This window comes from Crinia signifera, chromosome 1 (assembly GCF_055691185.1).
Source record: "Crinia signifera chromosome 1, ASM5569118v1, whole genome shotgun sequence".
Lineage (NCBI taxonomy): Eukaryota > Metazoa > Chordata > Amphibia > Anura > Myobatrachidae > Crinia > Crinia signifera.
The window spans coordinates 46,647,153-46,667,563 of NC_139217.1; the positions used below are offsets into that span (position 1 = coordinate 46,647,153).

Below are 20,411 nucleotides of genomic sequence, written 5' to 3' on the forward strand. Positions count from 1 at the left end.
CCAAAACCCAAAAAATCCAAACACAAAACACTTAGGAGGTGTTTTGCCAAAACCTATTAGAACCCAAAACCTCAAGGTAATCAGAACCCAAAACCCAAAAAGTGGCCGGTGCACATCCCTACTTTTAATAGATCCAGAATCCCTCTGGGCTCTCTCCCATAAAGGAGCTCAAAGGGACTAAACCCTGTAGAGGATTGGGGTACCTCTCTGGCCGCAAACTTCAAGAAAGGTTGGAGCAGATCCCAGTCTCATTTTTCTTGGGACACTGCCCTCTTTATATTTTAAGGGTTTGATTAAACCTTTCTACCAGACCATCTGTTTGCGGGTGGTACACTGAGGTGGTAATCCTGTCTACCTTTAACAACCGACATAAATAGTTTGGAAAGAAAAGGGGTACCTTTGTCTGTTAAAAATAAACCTCCTTTGGCATTCCCAGACGGGTATACAGGGTTAGTAGCTCTCTGGCAATAGTGCCAGATTTTAGATTTTGCAGGGGTATTGCCTCCGGGTATCTGGTGGAATAATCCACTGCCCTCAAGCAGATTTACACTGGCTCTATCAGATCCATACCAATTCACTCAAAAGGCATGGAAATGATAGGGAGGGGTACCAGTGGAGCCCTAACCTCTGGCCGAGGAGCTATCTTCTGGCACACTGGGCATTCCTGACAACATCTGTTAATGGAGGCATAGGTGCTGGTCCAAAAGAACCTTAACTCATACCTCCCAACATTCTTTGTCATGGATGCGGGACAGCTCGTGCAGCGTAAGCTGGTTGGGAGTTATGCTTAACAGGATGCATTGGAGGGATTTCTCCTCCCCTAAATGCATACAGTATGTGTGGCTTCTAGTACCAACCTTTTAAGTTTTCAAGGAACTAACAACTGATCTACTTTTTTCCCCTGTAAAGTTGTAACATGATGCAGCCATTGTCATTTTTCAATCAAAAATATGGCACACCCTCTGATGATAAAGAAGCAATCACCCTACCATTATGCACTTTTACAGTCTCGAAGGCGTGTACCAGATTGCTGTAAATTTCTCGCCCAAAGTCCTGCAATGATTTCTTCTCACCCACAGGGTTCCATTGGGCCACTGCCCTAGAGTATCAGATTTTTTTTCACGACACCCCTAGGCCGAAGGTTTTTTATACAGAAATGTAGAAAAATATATATAATTTAGTAAATTGTTTTTATATGTCATCCTTACGGTTTATTACGTGGTTAAAGACAATAGGTCAACACCATATGGTAGACATACATGTGGTGGACATGGTCGAAGGGTCGACTCGACACAAGTAAAAGGTCGACACGCGAAAACTTCATGAGTTTTTTTGTGAAATTTTTTTCTTCATTTTTTTTTTTACTTTTTAAAAAACTTTACCGTCAACGTGGACTGGAATTGGGAATTGCAAAGTGGCTCAAATCATGGCGAGTGACGCAAGACATTAGTGGGGATGCGGTACACTAACATTGTGTGTCAACCTTTTCTGTATCAAACTTTTTGTTTGTGTCGACTTTGTTGCATGTTGAACTTTTGGTCTCAACCAAGAAAATATACCACACCCACCGAAAACTTAAACTTATGTTTTGTCTCAAATAATAATAATAATACAGTTGATGTGATCTGCTATGGGCTGCAGATTACTAATTTGTCACTAGAGGGAGTAAGAGGACCATCAAATTCTGTTAAGTTCACATTGTATAGGAATGATATCCATAGTTAGTTCTTAATGATACTGGTAACACAATAGGCCACATTTCATCGGCAAATGAGGGCATTTATATTAAAATGCATAACACTCCTAAGAACAGGGTGCAGGCAGGCTCAGTACATCCATCATACCATATATCACATAATGCACGATGTGGACCTGATGTACCCAACTGTCATATTTACAATTATGACTGAAGGGGCGTAACTGAGCTTTAACTTATCATCGAGAGGGATGAACTACCAACCAATCAGCTTCTGTCAGTTTATAGGTTGTGTTTGAAAATTGGCAGCAGCTGATTGGTTGGTACTTTATCTCTCTCCAAGATTTGCTGTCACAGCGCTGTTATGTGTTTTCCCTATTAATGGTAGTTTAATGTGGACTATAACATTGAGTATAACCCCCTCCCCAATGTGTTCCTCATTGATCAGTGGACTGGAAGAGGCCGGCTGCTACAGCAGGTTCATTCAAAACCTCCATGTCAAGGATGTTACATTTTATCCAGAGTGTCCTTTTACATGAGACTCTATTACCCCCTTTCAAAACTTTATTGATCCTTTAAACAACTTACATTGTAAGGCCAGATAGTGTGGCAAATTAAAGGGTACTGTTACTGTATAATTAAGCCACATGGTTTGTTATGTTATGTATATTATATATCATTTATTGCGCAAACAAAAGTCACAAAGATATTTTATAACGACATGAAGACAAGTATACCAAGAAAACATTTACCAAATTCATGAGAGCAAGATTGAGAAAATGCTTTGTTCATCTTAAGTGTCGTTTTTGACTCCCCGCCCCTGAGGAGCCGAGAGCTGGCATTGGCTAAATCAAACTCATTTTGAGACATCTCTACAGTAAAAACAAGTCACTGGCTCCTCAACTTGACCTCTGTAGAAGCCCTCTGCATGGATTGTGACCAATGGTTCCATATACAGTACAGTAGCTCTCAACTCCAGGCAACAAGAGTGACCCATGTTGTTATCTTCCGTGTTTGCTATATTTGGAGGTTATGTTTGATTATTGGGAGGTTTTTATTAAAAGAAAAAAACAGACAAGGTTTTTATTGGACGTCTACTCTTCTCTTGTGAACTCAACATTTTTATTGGGGTTGGTTATCTTACACCACTTTTTTGGCTATCAGGAAATCTTTCAGACGTTTGACTTGCCAAATGCCAACAGTTGTGAGGATGAAGGTTTGTGTGATCGCCCACCACAAGACGTTGCCGTTCATGTCTTCACTCTTCTGACGGTAGTACTCCTCACGCTCCTGAGAAATAACGAGCAAGTGTGAAAACATATCAGCGTGTCTTACCCGGCGAAGGTCAGGATGGTGCTCTGGGATCACGGCAGCCACCAGGAAGGGGCAATAGGAACAGTAAACTTTGTAGGAGCCCAGAGACAGCAGATGGAGGTGTCCAAATTCAAAACCCCTCCATCATATGTACCAGCAGCTCTTACCCTGTGGGTGGGGGTCTCAAGGATTCTGCACAGGGTTACTTCCAACATGGAGCAGGAGCATGGGATCTGCAGTTGAGGGCACTATAGACCAGGGTAGTGTTCATTCTAGCACCCTTTATCTTTGAAAACCCATGCAGTTTCTCTTCCCTGCCTGGGGTGTCGCTGTCTGCTCTATTGTTTTTAGCACAGGTCTGGTTTGCATATCAGTGCTGATATATAGACCACACTGTGCTAGAAGCACTAGAGCAGACAGCGACACCCCAGGCAGGGAAGAGAAACTGCATGGGTTTTTAAAGATGGCGGGTGCTAGAATGAACACTACCAGGGCTGGCCAAACCGGTCTTCGAGATCTGCCAACGGTCCACGTTTTACACATCACCTAGCTGGGGCACAGCTGTATTTATTACTAACTGTCACATTCCCAAGACTCCCTAGCTGTTGGTAGACTATGAGGACAGGTTTGGCCACCCCTGTTATAGACATCACAGCAGGCAGGAAACTGGGGGCAGTGCTCATGGGTGTGGTATAGGGGTCCGACAGTCGGGATCCCGACAGTCATTATCCCGACGTCAGGATCCCAACTGGCTGGACCCAGACAGCATGGCGAGCGTAACAAAGCCCATACCGGGCACGGTGGCTTACTACGCGAGCCACCTATTCTATTCTCCCTCTATGGGGGTCGTGGACCCCCACGAGTGAAAATAGCCGTCGGGAACCCGGCTGTCGGTGTTTTGACAGTCGGGATCCCGACGTCGGGTGAATGCTTGTCGGGATCACGACTGTCGGGACCCCATCCGGCAACCGTGCTCATGTGGGAATGTGGTAGAGGCATACAGTATGTGATGGGAAGAATGGTGCAGGAACATGTATTAAAAAGGTAGAGGGGTGAGGTCATAAGTGGCAATGGGGGTATATGACAATGGGAAGAAGTGTTGGGGCATATGTTATTAGGGGAAACGGGGTAATGTGACAATGGAAAGGAGGATGGAGGCATATGTGACAATGGAAGTCAGGGGTTATAAGTGACAACTGGACGATGGGGGACATACTGTATGTGAAAACAGTACGGTAGAAGGTCGGCATATGTGGTCGGTGTAGACATGTGACAAAGAGAGGTGTAATATTGGAGTGTCATTCTAGACCAAGTCTGCCCAGTGGTGAGTATTAGATTGTCTGGAACTATGGAGGAGAGAGATGGCTGAGTATCCCTGAATGGGAGCTAGAGGGGAATGGGGCAATGGGTCATTTTCTTACCATCTTTCCTGTCCCATAATTGGTGATGGTGGCCCTGCCCTGACTGGGATTATTTGTGGAATGAATTGGCCGGGAGGTCATCAGATCATTGCCCAGAGAGTGCCCAGTGTGAGAGACTGGGGTACTACTCACCCGTTGATACTCTTGTTCTTTCATAATATGATCGACTTCCCCCCGTAGATGTCCCAGACTGTAGGCGACATCCTTCACTTTGTCTTTTGGATCAACAGTTGCATAATCGAAAGGATTCTCTCCGACCTGTATGTCCAGGTGTATGCGCTGTAAGCATATCGTAAATCTGTTTTAGGGGAAATGTCTCAAGCCTTGGAGAGGTTGTCAGGGCAACCAATCAGTTTGTAACTGTCACTTCAAGGACTGTGCTAGATAAATGGCAGTTAGAAGCCTTAACACATCTCCCACATTGAAAAAGTTATCTCCCCCCATAGAAATAGTCGACACCTCTTTTTTTACCTGTCGGCCTTTCCCGTTGTCAACCTTTTGTCCCTGAAGGCCTAAAGCATGATGAATATTAGGGGTTGGCCTAATAACCTCAGATCTTCTATACCAGGGTTTTTCAACCGGTGTGCCGCGGCACACTAGTGTGCCGCGGCCAACCCTCAGGTGTGCCGCGCGACAGCTGATCACGGCGACACACCCAGGTCCTCCCGCAGCCGCCCGCCCTACTCCAATGGATGTGCGCGCCAGACGTCAGTGTCAGCGCGCATCATCCATGGTGCCCGCCCCCCCACCCGCCGAGACTCACGCCGCCCGCCCGTTCGCCGAGACTCACGCCGCCCGCCCGCTCTACTCCAATGGATGTGTGCGCCTGACGTCAGTGTCAGCGCGCATCATCAATGGTGCCCGCCCCCCCACCCGCCGAGGCACACTCTGGACGGCTCCAGCATCATCCTATTTCCCACCCAGGCCGCGGCGCCCTCCTGTCTGAAGCGCGGCAAGCACCCCCAGGATCCACTCTCTGTCTCCTCCCTCCGCCTGCCTGCCTATTGGAGATCTCTCAGGCGAGCAGCTCCAGGTATGGGCATCTTGGTGTGGGCCATATGTTTGACGGGCATCTCTGTGTGGGCTACATGGGCATCTCTGTGTGGGCCTTATGTATAATGGGCATCTCTGTGTTGGCCTTATGTATAATGGGCATCTCTGTGTTGGCCTTATGTATATTGGGCACCTCTGTGTGGGCATTATGTATAATGGGCATTTCTGTGTGGGCCTTATGTATAATGGGCATGTCGTTGTGGGGCATATGTATAATGGGCATTTCTGTGTGGGCCTTATGTATAATGGGCACCTCTGTGTGGGCCTTATGTATAATGGGCATCCTTGTGTTGGCCTTATGTATAATGGGCATCTCTGTGTTGGCCTTATGTATATTGGGCACCTCTGTGTGGGCATTATGTATAATGGGCATTTCTGTGTGGGCCTTATGTATAATGGGCATGTCGGTGTGGGGCATATGTATAATGGGCATCTCTGTGTTGGCCTTATGTATATTGGGCACCTCTGTGTGGGCATTATGTATAATGGGCATTTCTGTGTGGGCCTTATGTATAATGGGCATCTCTGTGTGTGGCATATGTATAATAAGAGGTACAGTGTGGGGCATATGTATAATGGGCAAGTCGGTGTGGGGCATTTGTATAATGGGCATATCTGTGTGGGCCTTATGTATAATGGGCATGTCGGTGTGGGGCATATGTATAATGGACATTTCTGTGTGGGCCTTATGTATAATGGGCATGTCGGTGTGGGGCATATGTATAATGGGCATTTCTGTGTGGGCCTTATGTATAATGGGCATGTCGGTATGGGGCATATGTATAATGGGCATTTCTGTGTGGGCCTTATGTATAATGGGCATCTCGGTGTGTGGCATATGTATAATGGGCATCTCTGTGTGCGGCATATGTATAATAAGCGGTACAGTGTGGGGCATATGTATAATGGGCATGACGGTGTGGGGCATATGTATAATGTACTATGTACTATAATAAACTAATTTTAAAGGAAATAATAACAGATATCAACATAATATATATATATATATATATATATATATATATATATATTATGTCAATATTTGTTATTACTTGTCTTATATTTGATTAAAAACTGTTGGTGTGCCTTGGCAATTTTAAAGTCTTGTCTGATGTGCCGCGGCTTGAAAAAGGTTGAAAATCACTGTTCTATACAATACCCGATATGAATTACCTGGCGGTAACATTACATCCATGTCATTCCTAACCACCCATAAAACTTGTATTTGACATCCTTCAGTGGAGTGACAGGAAGCGTATTGCGATTCCCCCAGTAAGCAGACAATGGGCCAGATGTATCAAGCAAAAATTATTTTCCCCTTCAGTTGTTTTTTTTTTTTTTTACATTTATATCGTCCTTTTTTGTATTAATATATCGGAAAATGTTGTATCGCGGGGGTTTTTTGTTGATTTCCCCCATCAGCTTTATTTGATGATACAATTATTTGTAATTGGACTGCCTGTTCAAGTGTATAAGGTTAGGTTTTTCTCTGCATAAGAAAAGAATATATAAATAAAAATTGTTTTTAAAAAAAAATTGATAAAGTTGAGAGTGATAAACAACCAGCCAATCAGCTCCTACCTGTCATTTTTCAAACCCAGCCTGTAGCAAGGCAGGTAGGAGCTGATTGGCTGGCTGATTATCACTCTCTATTTTACCGCTTTTTGAAGCTTGATACATCTGGCCCAATGGCGGGACTGGAGTGGTTTCCACTGATTTTCCTTATTGCATAGACTATTTCCCCGACTGCACACTCGCTCTCTAAATCATTGACTCGGGATAATCCAACAGATTTCACTGCTGATTTCAGCATGTCTTTGCAATATTACTTTCATTTCTACATTTCTGAGGCATGATCGCAACCACTTTAGCAGCTCCTCCGACTGGCTCCTGGGAAAATGGAGTGTGAAATTGTCTAACTCTAAGTGGATTTGTTGCCTCACTGTTTTTAGTCTCAGTATAATAACTGTCTAAATATTTGATGTTTCTGCAGTGAAGGATTTAGATCTAGAAGTTGGGAATTATTTTGTCTAATGGGTCCTTGTTTGATAATTGATGGATAACAGCTGTTGCGCGCTTCGCTGTATGTCTTCAAGTCTGCAGTACACAAATGTCAAACAGCAACGAGCAATGGAATGTCTAAGCAGACTCTTCCCTTTGCAGAACGCAGCTTGGATTGTGTGGGCTGAAGCAGTATGTATGAATACAAATAAATACAATTCTGAGGGAGGGGAGAATTCAATACCAGGTGAATACATACTAACAGCTACAATATAGCGCCGATAGCCGTACTTTACAGCAGCCGATAGAGTAGTAGGCTAGCAAACACTTTAGTGCTAATCCAGGATACAGCCGCTGGGCCTTGGGCATTCACTTGCAGTATGCAGTAGGGATGGCCATCATCGATGGTTTATGGCAGATGTCAAATAGTCTTGCCATTGACGGGGGAGAACCAGATGGTTTCCCACCATCGATGTCAAGCTTAAACAAATAGGTTTGTTTTTGCTTTTTCCCCAAGGTGCCGGGCCACTGAGCATAGCCCCACCCCTGAAACCCATGAAGCCCCACCCCCATATTTTGATTAACCCACAGAGCAACCAATCAAAGGAAATGGATGATCATCGATGGTCATCCATTGAATAGTACAAAACTACCGATGGTAAACATCGATGGCAAAGGCAACGATGGCCATCCCTAGTATGCAGGGCTGCAACTAGGATTTCCGTCAACCAGGGAGGCAGTAATTTGGCTTTGCTTTGTCTCTCATTTCCACCCCCCACCCTTGCATTAACATATAGGTATCATATCCAGCTCCCGGGACAGATGCAATCCCCTAACACCCCACCCCTCCAGTTGCGGACCTGCAGTGTGTGTGGGTCCAAAGAGGCAGCCATTGCAAGGGGCTTCCTAGCACCGACCTCTGAGACTTACCGGAGAACGTGGCTACTCACCAGTTTGCTTGCAGCGAATGCTATAAGGTTGGTAGAATTGGACTGCATACAGATGACATGTTCCCCAGTGGAATGCGAAGTGAATGTGAATTTTCCATCTGGTCCGTACAGCTTTGATATCAGTACCTGTAAAATATATTAATGGCAACACAACTTATTCATGGGGTAAAGTTACTGTTATTATTACTTTATATAATAGGAGAATTGTGCACTTCATCATGGCGGCCTATAAGAACTAGGAAGATCGGCAACAGAGTATTACAATTAGTCACTTCTGTTGACTGAAATGTGTCTGAGGTCTGACCCCAAGGCAGGGGCGTGAGAGAGGAGAGGTCCCATATTGCATTTGTTAGGCTGGGGCATCGCCCGGGTTGCTGTGCAATAGCAGTACTGTATTGGGCAGTATATATATATCTCATTAGGGGTGGTATAATACCATCATCTTTATATATGTCTAGTGTCCGTGTGACTCCTAAACACTGCCATCTGTTGGCAGCAAGTGAAACTACATCTACTAGCTTTTGAAGCATTTGCTTCGAGAGTGCTTACTAGTATTACAAATGTTAGGCTGGGGCATCCCCCGGGTTGTATAAAAAGTAATGAGAGTAAATTTTGGAAAAATATTTAATGAAGATATCGCTACAATTAATTATCTCTTTTTCAGTTGTCCACTCTTGGAAGGCGTCCTGGAAGTCCTTTTCTGGAAACGTCCTTCAAGCAGCGCGTCAAAGCCGCTTTGACCTCTGCTACAGTCCCATCGCGGTGTCCTTTGAGGGCTGTCTTCACTTTGGGGGGACAGGAAAAATTCAGCCGGGGCTGGGGAAGAGTTGCGATGCCGTTCTGGGCCAGGTAGTGGTTGACTACGAAGCTGGTGTGGCTTGGTGCTTTGTCATGATACAGCTTCCAATTGGCGGCAACGCACTTTCTGGATCATGGCCAATATCTCCATCTTCCAAGTCCCACACAGAATTTAATGGCGTAGCGCTGTTCGATAGAACATTGCATTTTTAAGCTTCAAACGAGCCTAGGGACAAGGGTATACTAAAACCAAGATACGAACCGTATGGAAACTCGTAGGCGACTGATGCCCGGTGCGTGTTGAAGCTGACTTCCTTCTCCATCGAACCCGCCTGGAACATGCACGCTGCGACGTACAGTCGCGTCAGAAACAAATAGGTCTCATTACTTTTTATACAAACCCTGTATATATCTCATCAGGGGTGGTATATTACCATATTACATATGTTAGGCTGGGGTATCACCCGGGTTGCTGTGTTATAGCAGTACAGTATGTGGCAGTATACAAAATATATATACACAGTATATACCTCTTTATTCGGATCTTTGACCGTCACAAACATTCCTAGGCCCGGAGCAGATGGGAGATAATCGTGCTTATTCATATCAAATTGTTGTATCTTATATCGACCTTAACAGATAAAAACAACATTTTGTTCACATTTAGGTACAAATTACATGTACTGTAAACAACGCTGAAAGGGGAACACTAATAAAATTTGTTTAGACAGCGGCAACATCTTATGTATATAAAAACAACACTAGTTACAGCTGTGATAATTAGATCATATATTCACATTCCAATATAGTAGAAAATAATTATACCCTTTTTTTTTTTTACGGTTTTAAAAATTTAAAGAGAATCAGCGTAATAACTGTAATGCATTCCCCGCCTTGCTTTATATATGAATCCAGCTCTGCGGTGGTTTATGGCGTGCATGTTGTATTCATTTCAATGCTAAATCATTTCTCCCAGCCCTGGGATCCGGTGGAACACTGAATGGAGAACACGATAGTGTATATTATAAATGCAGCAATAATAAAAGATACTGTAACATAGGCCCAATAACTGATGTGGATGGTAAAAGCTTTACTGAGGATAAAGAAAAAGTAAAGGCGATAAATACATTTTTTTTTGTCAGTTTTTACTAGAGAGGACCAAACATGGAAAACTGGAGACACCATAAAGGGGGGGGGGGGTTATGGGTAATCTAGGCCTGTAGGTGCTGTACTAGGTGTTATGGGTAATCTAGGCCTGTAGGTGCTGTGCTAGGTGTTATGGGTAATCTAGGCCGGTAGGTGCTGTGCTAGGTGTTATGGGTAATCTAGGCCTGTAGGTGCTGTGCTAGGTGTTATGGGTAATCTAGGCCTGTAGGTGCTGTGCTAGGTGTTATGGGTAATCTAGGCCGGTAGGTGCTGTGCTAGGTGTTATTTGTCATCTAAGCCTGTAGGTGCTGTGCTAGGTGTTATTGGTAATCTAGGCCAGTAGGTGCTGTGCTAGGTGTTATGGGTAATCTAGGCCAGTAGGTGCTGTACTAGGTGTTATGGGTAATCTAGGCCGGTAGGTGCTGTGCTAGGTGTTATGGGTAATCTAGGCCTGTAGGTGCTGTGCTAGGTGTTATTGGTAATCTAGGCCTGTAGGTGCTGTGCTAGGTGTTATGGGTAAACTAGGCCTGTAGGTGCTGTGCTAGGTGTTATGGGTAATCTAGGCCTGTAGGTGCTGTACGAGGTGTTATGGGTAATCTAGGCCGGTAGGTGCTGTGCTAGGTGTTATGGGTAATCTAGGCCAGTAGGTGCTGTACGAGGTGTTATGGGTAATCTAGGCCGGTAGCTGCTGTGCTAGGTGTTATGGGTAATCTAGGCCTGTAGGTACTGTACTAGGTGTTATGGGTAATCTAGGCCTGTAGGTGCTGTACTAGGTGTTATGTGTAATCTAGGCCTGTAGGTGCTGTGCTACGTGTTTTGGGTAATCTAGGCCTGTAGGTGCTGTGCTAGGTGTTATGGGAAATCTAGGCCTGTAGGTGCTGTGCTAGGTGTTATGGGTAATCTAGGCCAGTAGGTTCTGTACTAGGTGTTATGGGTAATCTAGGCCTGTAGGTGCTGTGCTAGGTGTTATGGGTAATCTAGGCTTGTAGGTGCTGTGCTAGGTGTTATGGGTAATCTAGGCCTGTAGGTGCTGTGCTAGGTGTTATGGGTAATCTAGGCCGGTAGGCGCTGTGCTAGGTGTTATGGATAATCTAGGCCTGTAGGTGCTGTACTAGTTGTTATGGGTAATCTAGGCCGGTAGGTGCTGTACTAGGTGTTATGGGTAATCTAGGCCTGTAGGTGCTGTACTAGGTGTTTTGGGTAATCTAGGCCTGTAGGTGCTGTGCTAGGTGTTATTGGTAATCTAGGCCTGTAGGTGCTGTGCTAGGTGTTATGGGTAATCTAGGCTTGTAGGTGCTGTGCTAGGTGTTATGGGTAATCTAGGCCTGTAGGTGCTGTGCTAGGTGTTATGGGTAATCTAGGCCGGTAGGCGCTGTGCTAGGTGTTATGGATAATCTAGGCCTGTAGGTGCTGTACTAGTTGTTATGGGTAATCTAGGCCGGTAGGTGCTGTACTAGGTGTTATGGGTAATCTAGGCCTGTAGGTGCTGTACTAGGTGTTTTGGGTAATCTAGGCCTGTAGGTGCTGTGCTAGGTGTTATTGGTAATCTAGGCCTGTAGGTGCTATGCTAGGTGTTATGGGTAATCTAGGCCGGTAGGCGCTGTGCTAGGTGTTATGGGTAATCTAGGCCAGTAGGTGCTGTGCTAGGTGTTATGGGTAATCTAGGCCAGTAGGTGCTGTGCTAGGTGTTATGGGTAATCTAGGCCTGTAGGTGCTGTGCTAGGTGTTATGGGTAATCTAGGCCGGTAGGTGCTGTACTAGGTGTTATGGGTAATCTAGGCCGGTAGGCGCTGTGCTAGGTGTTATGGATAATCTAGACCAGTAGGTGCTGTACTAGTTGTTATGGGTAATCTAGGCCGGTAGGTGCTGTGCTAGGTGTTATGGGTAATCTAGGCCTGTAGGTGCTGTGCTAGGTGTTATGGGTAATCTAGGCCTGTGGGTGCTGTGCTAGGTGTTATGGGTAATCTAGGCCGGTAGGTGCTGTGCTAGGTGTTATGGGTAATCTAGGCCTGTAGGTGCTGTACTAGGTGTTATGGGTAATCTAGGCCGGTAGGTGCTGTGCTAGGTGTTATGGGTAATCTAGGCCTGTGGGTGCTGTGCTAGGTGTTATGGGTAATCTGGGCCGGTAGGTGCTGTGCTAGGTGTTATGGGTAATCTAAGAGTGTAAGTGTATGGATCATTTGGTTGATCTGGGATTCACCTCCTTTTTTTGTGTATTTAATCATTGTGGAAATAACATCAAATACATAGGGGGGAATTTACAAAGATGGGGGTTCTACTTCACATGGGATGTTGCTATGGCAACCGATCAGATCCTATTATCCTCTAAAAGGTGCTAAATGAAGAAGTAGATTGCGACTGGTTGCCCATAGCAACATCCCATATGAAATACAACTCCTAACTTAGTAACGTTCCCCCATAGAATCAATACTTTTGTCACAGAATGCGGCCAATGGGTTGATAGTGTCTAGGCTGACAGTCAATAGGTCGATCACTATTGGTTGACAGGCGATAGGTCGACACAAGAAAAAGGTTCATATATTATCTAGGTTGACATAGACATTTCCATGTGTCGACCATTTCCATGCCATCATGTTGTTTGTGTGCAGAACATGCCCGCACAGGGCCTCTGGACAGCACGGGAGAAGATGGCCGCCTCCATTGTTATTTTTGGATCAGTCCTATGAATACAGCACGCCTCCATCAGTGATCCACAACTCGCATATGAAGATGTCACAATGGAACAAGTCCAATGTGAAGTATTTCACACCCCTGCGCTTGTGTCTCCCCCATTACCTCCCACAAACACCCACTGTCACTCACATTGCGAATAATTCCCCACATGCGCAGTACAAAATCTACTATGCAAAATATCAGCATGACATCTGCGACCGAATCAGGCCCATACGCCCGTCATACGAGCAACACCACATACATGTGCTGTGATCATACCTGTGACCAGCACGTCCACCGGGAGGTCCTCTATGACACACTTCTCCTCTCTCTCGGCTGAGTGGTAGTACATTGCATGGGCCAGTGAGCAGAAACACAAAGCCACCATCGCCCGCGCCACGTGTGCTGCCATGTCTGTAGCTGGAGTGTAGGCTGTGTGGGCAGTCAGCCTCTGAAGTGGGGGTCATATAGTAACACCGAGCTATCGCTTCCCATGGGAAAGTACATCTGGTTCTTCTTGCTGGTTAATAATCCACCAAAAGTACATGAAAGGTTAAAAGATGGGCAGCGAAGTTCTGTGCATGGGAAGGATTACATCCAGTTACACCAGAAATATTTACAATACGGTCCGGAGATTAAAATGAATCAATATTGATGATATTGAAAGAAATGAAATGACTATAATCATAAAGATCACTGTGCATTACTTCCAGAGTCACATTCCGGGTTTGTGCCAGCGTTTGTAATGTCGGCTTCCCCAGAGGTGCGGAACGTGAAATATTCCTATGTTGAGCTCTCTCCTTTGGGGATAAGAACAGGCATCAAATCTTGGAGAGAATGAAGAAGATAAAAGGGGAATGTTTAAAACCTCGGAAAGAGATAAAGGGGGGCATTTACTAAGCAAAATACGGTAGGAATCGGCGTATTTGTATTCAGTCGTATTGGGGCACGTATTCGTATTTTTTGTAATTTACTAATGCGAAATAACGTTAGTATTTTGTATTTTACGACGGTAACAACCTGTCGTATTCGTATTTGGGCAAAAATACAAATTAATACGCCATCTAAAGAATACGCCTTGAAGTTTACATTACTCCAATGTCATTTGGAAATTTACGATCAATTCGCATTTCAAAATAAGAACGTATGCTAGGCACATTCTAGTACATGTTGTAAAAAAAAATGTCACCTTCATTTGTAGGGGTATTTCACAAAATCAGAATTCTAACATGTGTATACTAGGCGTATTCTAGCACAAGTTGTAAAAAAATGCTCAAAAAAATCAGACTCCAAACGACGTAAAAAAAATAGGAATCTCAAAAATACGACACCTTTGTAAATTATGCTCCTGAATACGAATGTGTAAATTAAATACTCCACCGATAACATTCATATCCAGTCGTATACAAAATACGAATACAACTGAGTCGTATTCTTAATAAATTTTGGCCAGAGTATCAACCAGCTTCTGCCCTTTTACAGGTTTAAAAAATGACAGAAACTGATTAGTACTTTATCTCTCTCCCTGATTTAATACATCTCCCCCATATAAATGAGAAACGTATGCCAGGATGTCCGTTCAAAGCAACATATCTGCCTACCCCCCTGCATCTGCAGGAGACTCCCTGAAATAGTAACAATCTCCCCTTCTCCCCGAAGAATCTTTTAAACTCCCTGATTTCCCCTAACCCATATTATGTCGCTGTTAAAAAATTTTGAAATATGATCAGAGTTATATACATTCAAATGCAATCATCAGCACCATTTCCCTGCATTGGTTATAAAGCCCAATGATCCCTATAGCTACATAACATATTAAATAAGATTTATCGTTGCCAATTATATGAAACCACGTGTAAAAATAATACATGAACAAGCCCTGACACATATCAGTGTCTTTTCTCAAACAAGTACAGCAGATCTTACTGAATATGGCCACACACTTGTCTGATTTTGCCCGATTTCATCCGATTTCGATGCATCGGGCCTATACATTGGACAAAAACATGAATATTGGATGTGTTAAAGATCAGATCCAATGCCCGGTTCTGTGTGCATTGGATCAGAGCCCCTAGATCACTAGTTCTGCACTATAGATATAACGGGGCCAGAGCCGTGGCTTGGATCGCATGTGATATATCGCAAGCAAAAGGACTGCATGCGATATATCGCTTCCTGGCGGTTCAAGGGAAAACATAACCACTTTGAGGCTCATATACATTTGGATGACTCCTTTTATGTTGCATCTCTCAGATGTAGCAGTACACCTCCACGCCTCTAGGTGTCACCTTCACAATCTCCATGTCATGCTTTTTCAAAAATAGGCAAGTATGCATTATACCTAGGGTGGCCAATCCCGGGATCGGGATCGGCGGGATCCCGGGATTTGGCCCCAAAATGTCCGGGATTTCAATCCCGGGATTGGAGTAGCCCGGGATTTCGGGATTAGACTGCGCTAATGCCGTGCAGTGTCTGAGCACTCACTCAGATGCTGGCCAGCTGTTCCCACCAGGCGTGTGGCCTGCGCAGCGTGATTCGGTCATAGGTCACGCTGCGCAGGCCACAGCCCTGCACCACCAGCATCGGTACCCGCTCGCCGCCGGGCCTCCCCCAGCCGCTTGCCTCCTCACCGAAGCCGCTTCCCCCACTCCCAAAAGAAAGTGAGAGTGGCCCCGAAACAGCCGCACGCGTCATACCAGCTGCCTGCCTCCGCACCGCTGCCACCTGCCCCAGCTCCGCTGCTCCCCACAAGTCAGTCAGTGTAGGGCACAGGGGCAATTTTCTTTTAGGCATGCCAATCCCAGGAATCCCTAATTGTACCTTGGTGCCATGGGGAGACGCTCCCCAACAGAAAGTGGGCACAGAGCGTGCAATATAAGGTGCCACTGGCATAGCAACCGAGGCGCCAATGATGCTACAACCACCATCTGTCATACTTACACCAACTCATTTGAACGACTGCTTGCACTAATTTTCCGCAATGTTTTGCATGCCACAACAATCTCACCGTACAAATAGTTATAGGCCCAGCATATCTACGCTACCTATTACAGTCCTAATAATAGCAGCGCCACTTCACTAAGTTCCTGTTTATTTCAATAACCGTGCTCTGCCCGAGAGCCAGCTTTGAGGTTGGAGACATGTAAGGCAGAGCTGTGTTTGCAGGACTCTTTGTGTTGAGGATGATGAATGGAGAATAGAAAAGACTTAACCAAGCTAATCACGTGTAGCTTTCATCTCATAATGAGAATTACAGCTGGATTCGCTGTCACAGACGTTTGCGAAAATAAATCCACATATAATAAATCTTATGTCATTGAGAAGAAAAAAACACGATGTACATAAACAGGAAATCGTGGAATAAATAATAATGGGTTTTCCGTATGTGTCATTTACAGAATTAAACTAGTAGCATGACTTCTAGTCAATAAATACTATTATGTAAATTGCAACCTCAATGGAGCTAGAGTTATATTACAGGTTATTGTTTATTAGAACCACCTCTGAGTTTGGTGATTACCACTCCCGGAATGCCGTGGTGGTAATCATATAATGATCATACCAAGAACCGCTTAAGCATGTATGGCAGGGCTGGCCAACCGGTCAGAGGAAAAGAGCCGAAAAATATCGGTAGTCAAGCTAAAGAGCCGACATCATGCGCGCGCCGAAGGCGCATGCGCCAAAAAAAGGGGCGTAGTCTATTTTGACCCCTTGGGTGGGTGTGATACAAATATGCCTCCAATAGTGCAGTGCCATATATACATATGCCCCCAATAGTGCCAGATACACATATGCCCCCCACACTGTGCCAGGTATGCCCCTACGGTGCCAGAAAGCTGGTATGCCCCCACAGTGCCAAAAAGCTGGTTTGCCCCCCCACAGTGCCAAAAAGCTGGTATGCCCCCACAGTGCCAAAAAGCTGGTATATCCCCACAGTGCAAATTTCCCAGCAGCAGCACTCATCGTTGTTGCTTCTGCTGCCGGGCGGGGAGAGAACAGTCTGGCGTCCCCCTGCAGTCCTGTGATGTCACCGAGGGGAGGAGAGCACAGCACACCGCGCGTCTCCTTCCCCCTCACTTCCCTGTGACTGGGCCATCCACCAATAAAAGCTCGCTGGCCGACTCCTGATTGGCTGCTGGCCCGCGAGCTCTAATTGGCAGACGGCCCAGTCACAAGGATGCACAGTAAGGGGTAGGAGAGATGCGCGATGCGCACTCTCCTCCCCTCAGAAGGAGAAGGGATTCAGGGAACCGGCAGCAGGGGGGAATGGGACGGATGGTGGGCGGTGGGCAGCAGTGGGAGCAGGAGCCACACTTTACAAGGGGGAGAGCCGCATGAGGCTCAAGAGCCACAGGTTGGCCACCACTGATGTATGGCGTGTGGGTGTAAAAGGGTTCAATTCTAGAAACAGCAATGTTATCTCATACTTACTATTGACCACATGGTTATGTCGCAAGAAGTCTTAGGGTCTAATTCAATAAGGATTATATAGGCTAAGCGGCATATCACCTCTTGTCTGCATTTGTGATCCCAAAATTTGTGATGCGATTGAAATTCTGGAGGAACAATCGATTATGAAGTTGATCTGCGACTGCAGAATGAGTAAGTCAGGCTTACAGTAGCAGGGGGCATTGCGAAGCCAGTGAAAACTGCATTCGCCATGAAGTCCTTGCTCTCGCCAGTCCCGGGAAGCAGGGGCGATGTGTACAACAGGTCCTACACGTGCACAGTTTACCGGGAAACTGCGGGATGGATCGCTTCTACACTGAAAATGAACTCTGTTTTTTCTTCATATATTATAACCAGATACTCTTTTACTCGTTCAAGTACACCGCTGCACCTCTACATTGGCTCTGACTGTGATATTTAACAATGCTTAGAACTTTTTAACAATAAATATGTTTATCATGCTGCATTCTCATTGCCACCCCTGCAAAATCCCAGGTTTTTCTTGCCAGATTTTTGGCGGAGCACAGAGCTTCTCAGCTCAACAGACCCCATTCATACTGCACCTCAGACCCAGGAATTTCCCATGTCTGCCCCTTTCACACTGCTTTCCATGGTCTGCCTTCCAACACGTGTGTGGAATTTGATTGGGTGTTGGGAAATTTGTACAAATTGCTGTCATTGGCTGTTTAAAAAACAGCTTTTATTGGCTGGCTGTCACATATCACATGATTACATCCCCAATGAGCTTGTTTTTTAGCATCATGTGTGGAAAAACCCAGGTGTAGCCTGTTCACACTGGCATACAGCCCTGTATTAGGTTCACAAAGACCCTTTCACACTGAGACAGGACACAGGAAATTACTACTTGCACTGGCAAATCCCGGGTTTTTGCGGCAGTGAGAATGGGGTATAAGACATTATTGGCTAAGAGCAGCACTTGGAAGAAGCCTGTACTTACAATATAATACCGTGTTCTCACTGCCAGTGAGAAATACACAGCTTTTCCCCAGCATTAAAATGCTGGGGACTGCGGGGACAGACCCCCATTCTCACTGCAAGGCAAATTCTTGGTTGAAGAAGTTCTACCCGGTAATTTGCCTTTTAACACAGGTTTTTCTGCAGTGTGAACGGGTCAACCCGTGACTGCATACCCGGATCTCAAATACGGGTAAAATTAAGGGTTTTACCCGTGTATGAGATCCGGGTATGTGACCCGTTCACACTGCCAAAAATCCTGTGTTAAAAGGCAAATTCCCGGGTTGACATGATAGACCCGGGAATTTGCCTGCAGTGAGAACGGCGTATAAGAGGGATAATAATCAGGGCTGTTTCTCAAAGTAGATACTTATAATTACTTCATTCTATAGGATGAATATGTGCATGGATAACTCACGTCCACTGACTTGTACATGAAGCAATGTTGTGTACAACTTATAACAAATTCATTTAATCAACTGCCGTGGACAATGATAAATGGACGACCACAGTAGAACTAATTACATATACAGAATATTTGCAGATGTCGCAGATTGTATTATCATTTGTCTTTTTGCCTAGGAAGCGTCACATCTGGTTGGGTTTATATAATAGGAAATGTCCTTCCCATGGGATTGTAACAACTACATGTGTGAGCAGTACTAGGAACGAAGGTAAATTCAGCAATGTTCATGGACTTAGAAGTTACTTGATATAATGATTTTTTTACGTCACCGCATAAACTAAGGACTGCGCTAACCTGCAAAGAAGAAGAAGGAAAGACTCTTACGCATGGTAATCTATATATATTTTAATATGGTCATTAAGATAAGTACAAAGTTTGGCGAGGTACACACTATCTCACCTGTCACTTTAATAGTAAATTCACAGATTAAGGCTTCTTATATGAGAGTGAATATCTGCAACTGGAAAAGCAGTACCTGTAGTAGTTAGGCAGCTGTGGGTGATTATTTCTAGTTCACAAATGTGTAGGGGAGAATTGGGGACTCTGTGTGGGGTTCCCGCAGTTCTCCTCTTTTGAGTGAGTTTATTAAAATATAGCTTTTAATCAAATACCTTAAAAAATTGGACTAGACAGACATGTAACTGAACTTGGACACACATACATAAATGACATGAAAGAGAGACAGTATACGTTGGTTAGTCTCCGTGGGTTAAGGTCTGATACAGTCCCTCCTCTATAAATTCCAAAGAGGAGATTTAGTGGCAGCTAGTATCAATCTGACAATTTATATACGTACAGAGAGAATATTGTCACAGAGTATCTCCCAAAAATCAACTAAAGGCAGAGTGATGTATCTACTAATTAATCTTGTAGAGTTTATATTAGCAACAATTTATTCTGCAACATTGTGGTGGAGAGGAGGCCAATTGTCATATGTGTCTCTAGGGGTCACCCTAGGAACAAATGATCCTGTTTGTTACCACGGAGGACGTATACATACACGATTTGCTGTCCTAATACAGATAAAAAGTCACACTGAACAGTGAAGTTTGTAGAATGCATATAACTAATACCAGTATACCTGCCGCTTTATGGTGCTCTCATACTTATAGCGGTGGTAACAAACAGGATCATTTGTTCCTAGGGTGACCCCTAGAGACACATATGACAATTGGCCTCCTCTCCACCAAGTAAACAATTGTTGCAGAAATCAGATCCAATATATCCCAGGCGCAAAAAAGTTGCCGCGATGGGCACCTGACGGCTGCAATTTCAATGTATCTTATGTACAGCACATCCGATCTCCGTCTCCAACCTGATGTGCGCGGGAACATGCATCAGATCGGATGTCAAACACATGCTATTTGGCCATTTTTCATGATTTATGAGTGATCATGGGCAGCGTTAGACAAAGACTCTGCTGAGGTCATAGTTGCCTACCCTCCTGCATTCTGCAGGAGACTCCCTGA

General features: G+C 44.8%; 1 protein-coding gene across 1 annotated transcript; it reads right to left on the bottom strand.

Moving 5' to 3' along the window:
* Nucleotides 1–2,794: 2,794 nt before the first annotated feature.
* LOC146079501 (transmembrane emp24 domain-containing protein 11-like) lies at nucleotides 2,795–13,440 on the bottom strand. Its single transcript, XM_083186274.1, has 5 exons — nucleotides 13,332–13,440; nucleotides 9,764–9,864; nucleotides 8,436–8,561; nucleotides 4,564–4,710; nucleotides 2,795–2,986 (listed from the first exon to the last, which is right to left on the bottom strand). The coding sequence occupies exons 1-5, from the start codon at nucleotides 13,438–13,440 to the stop codon at nucleotides 2,837–2,839; spliced, it is 633 nt and encodes a 210-aa protein (XP_083042400.1). The 3' UTR covers nucleotides 2,795–2,836.
* Between the last annotated feature and the right edge of the window lie 6,971 nt (nucleotides 13,441–20,411).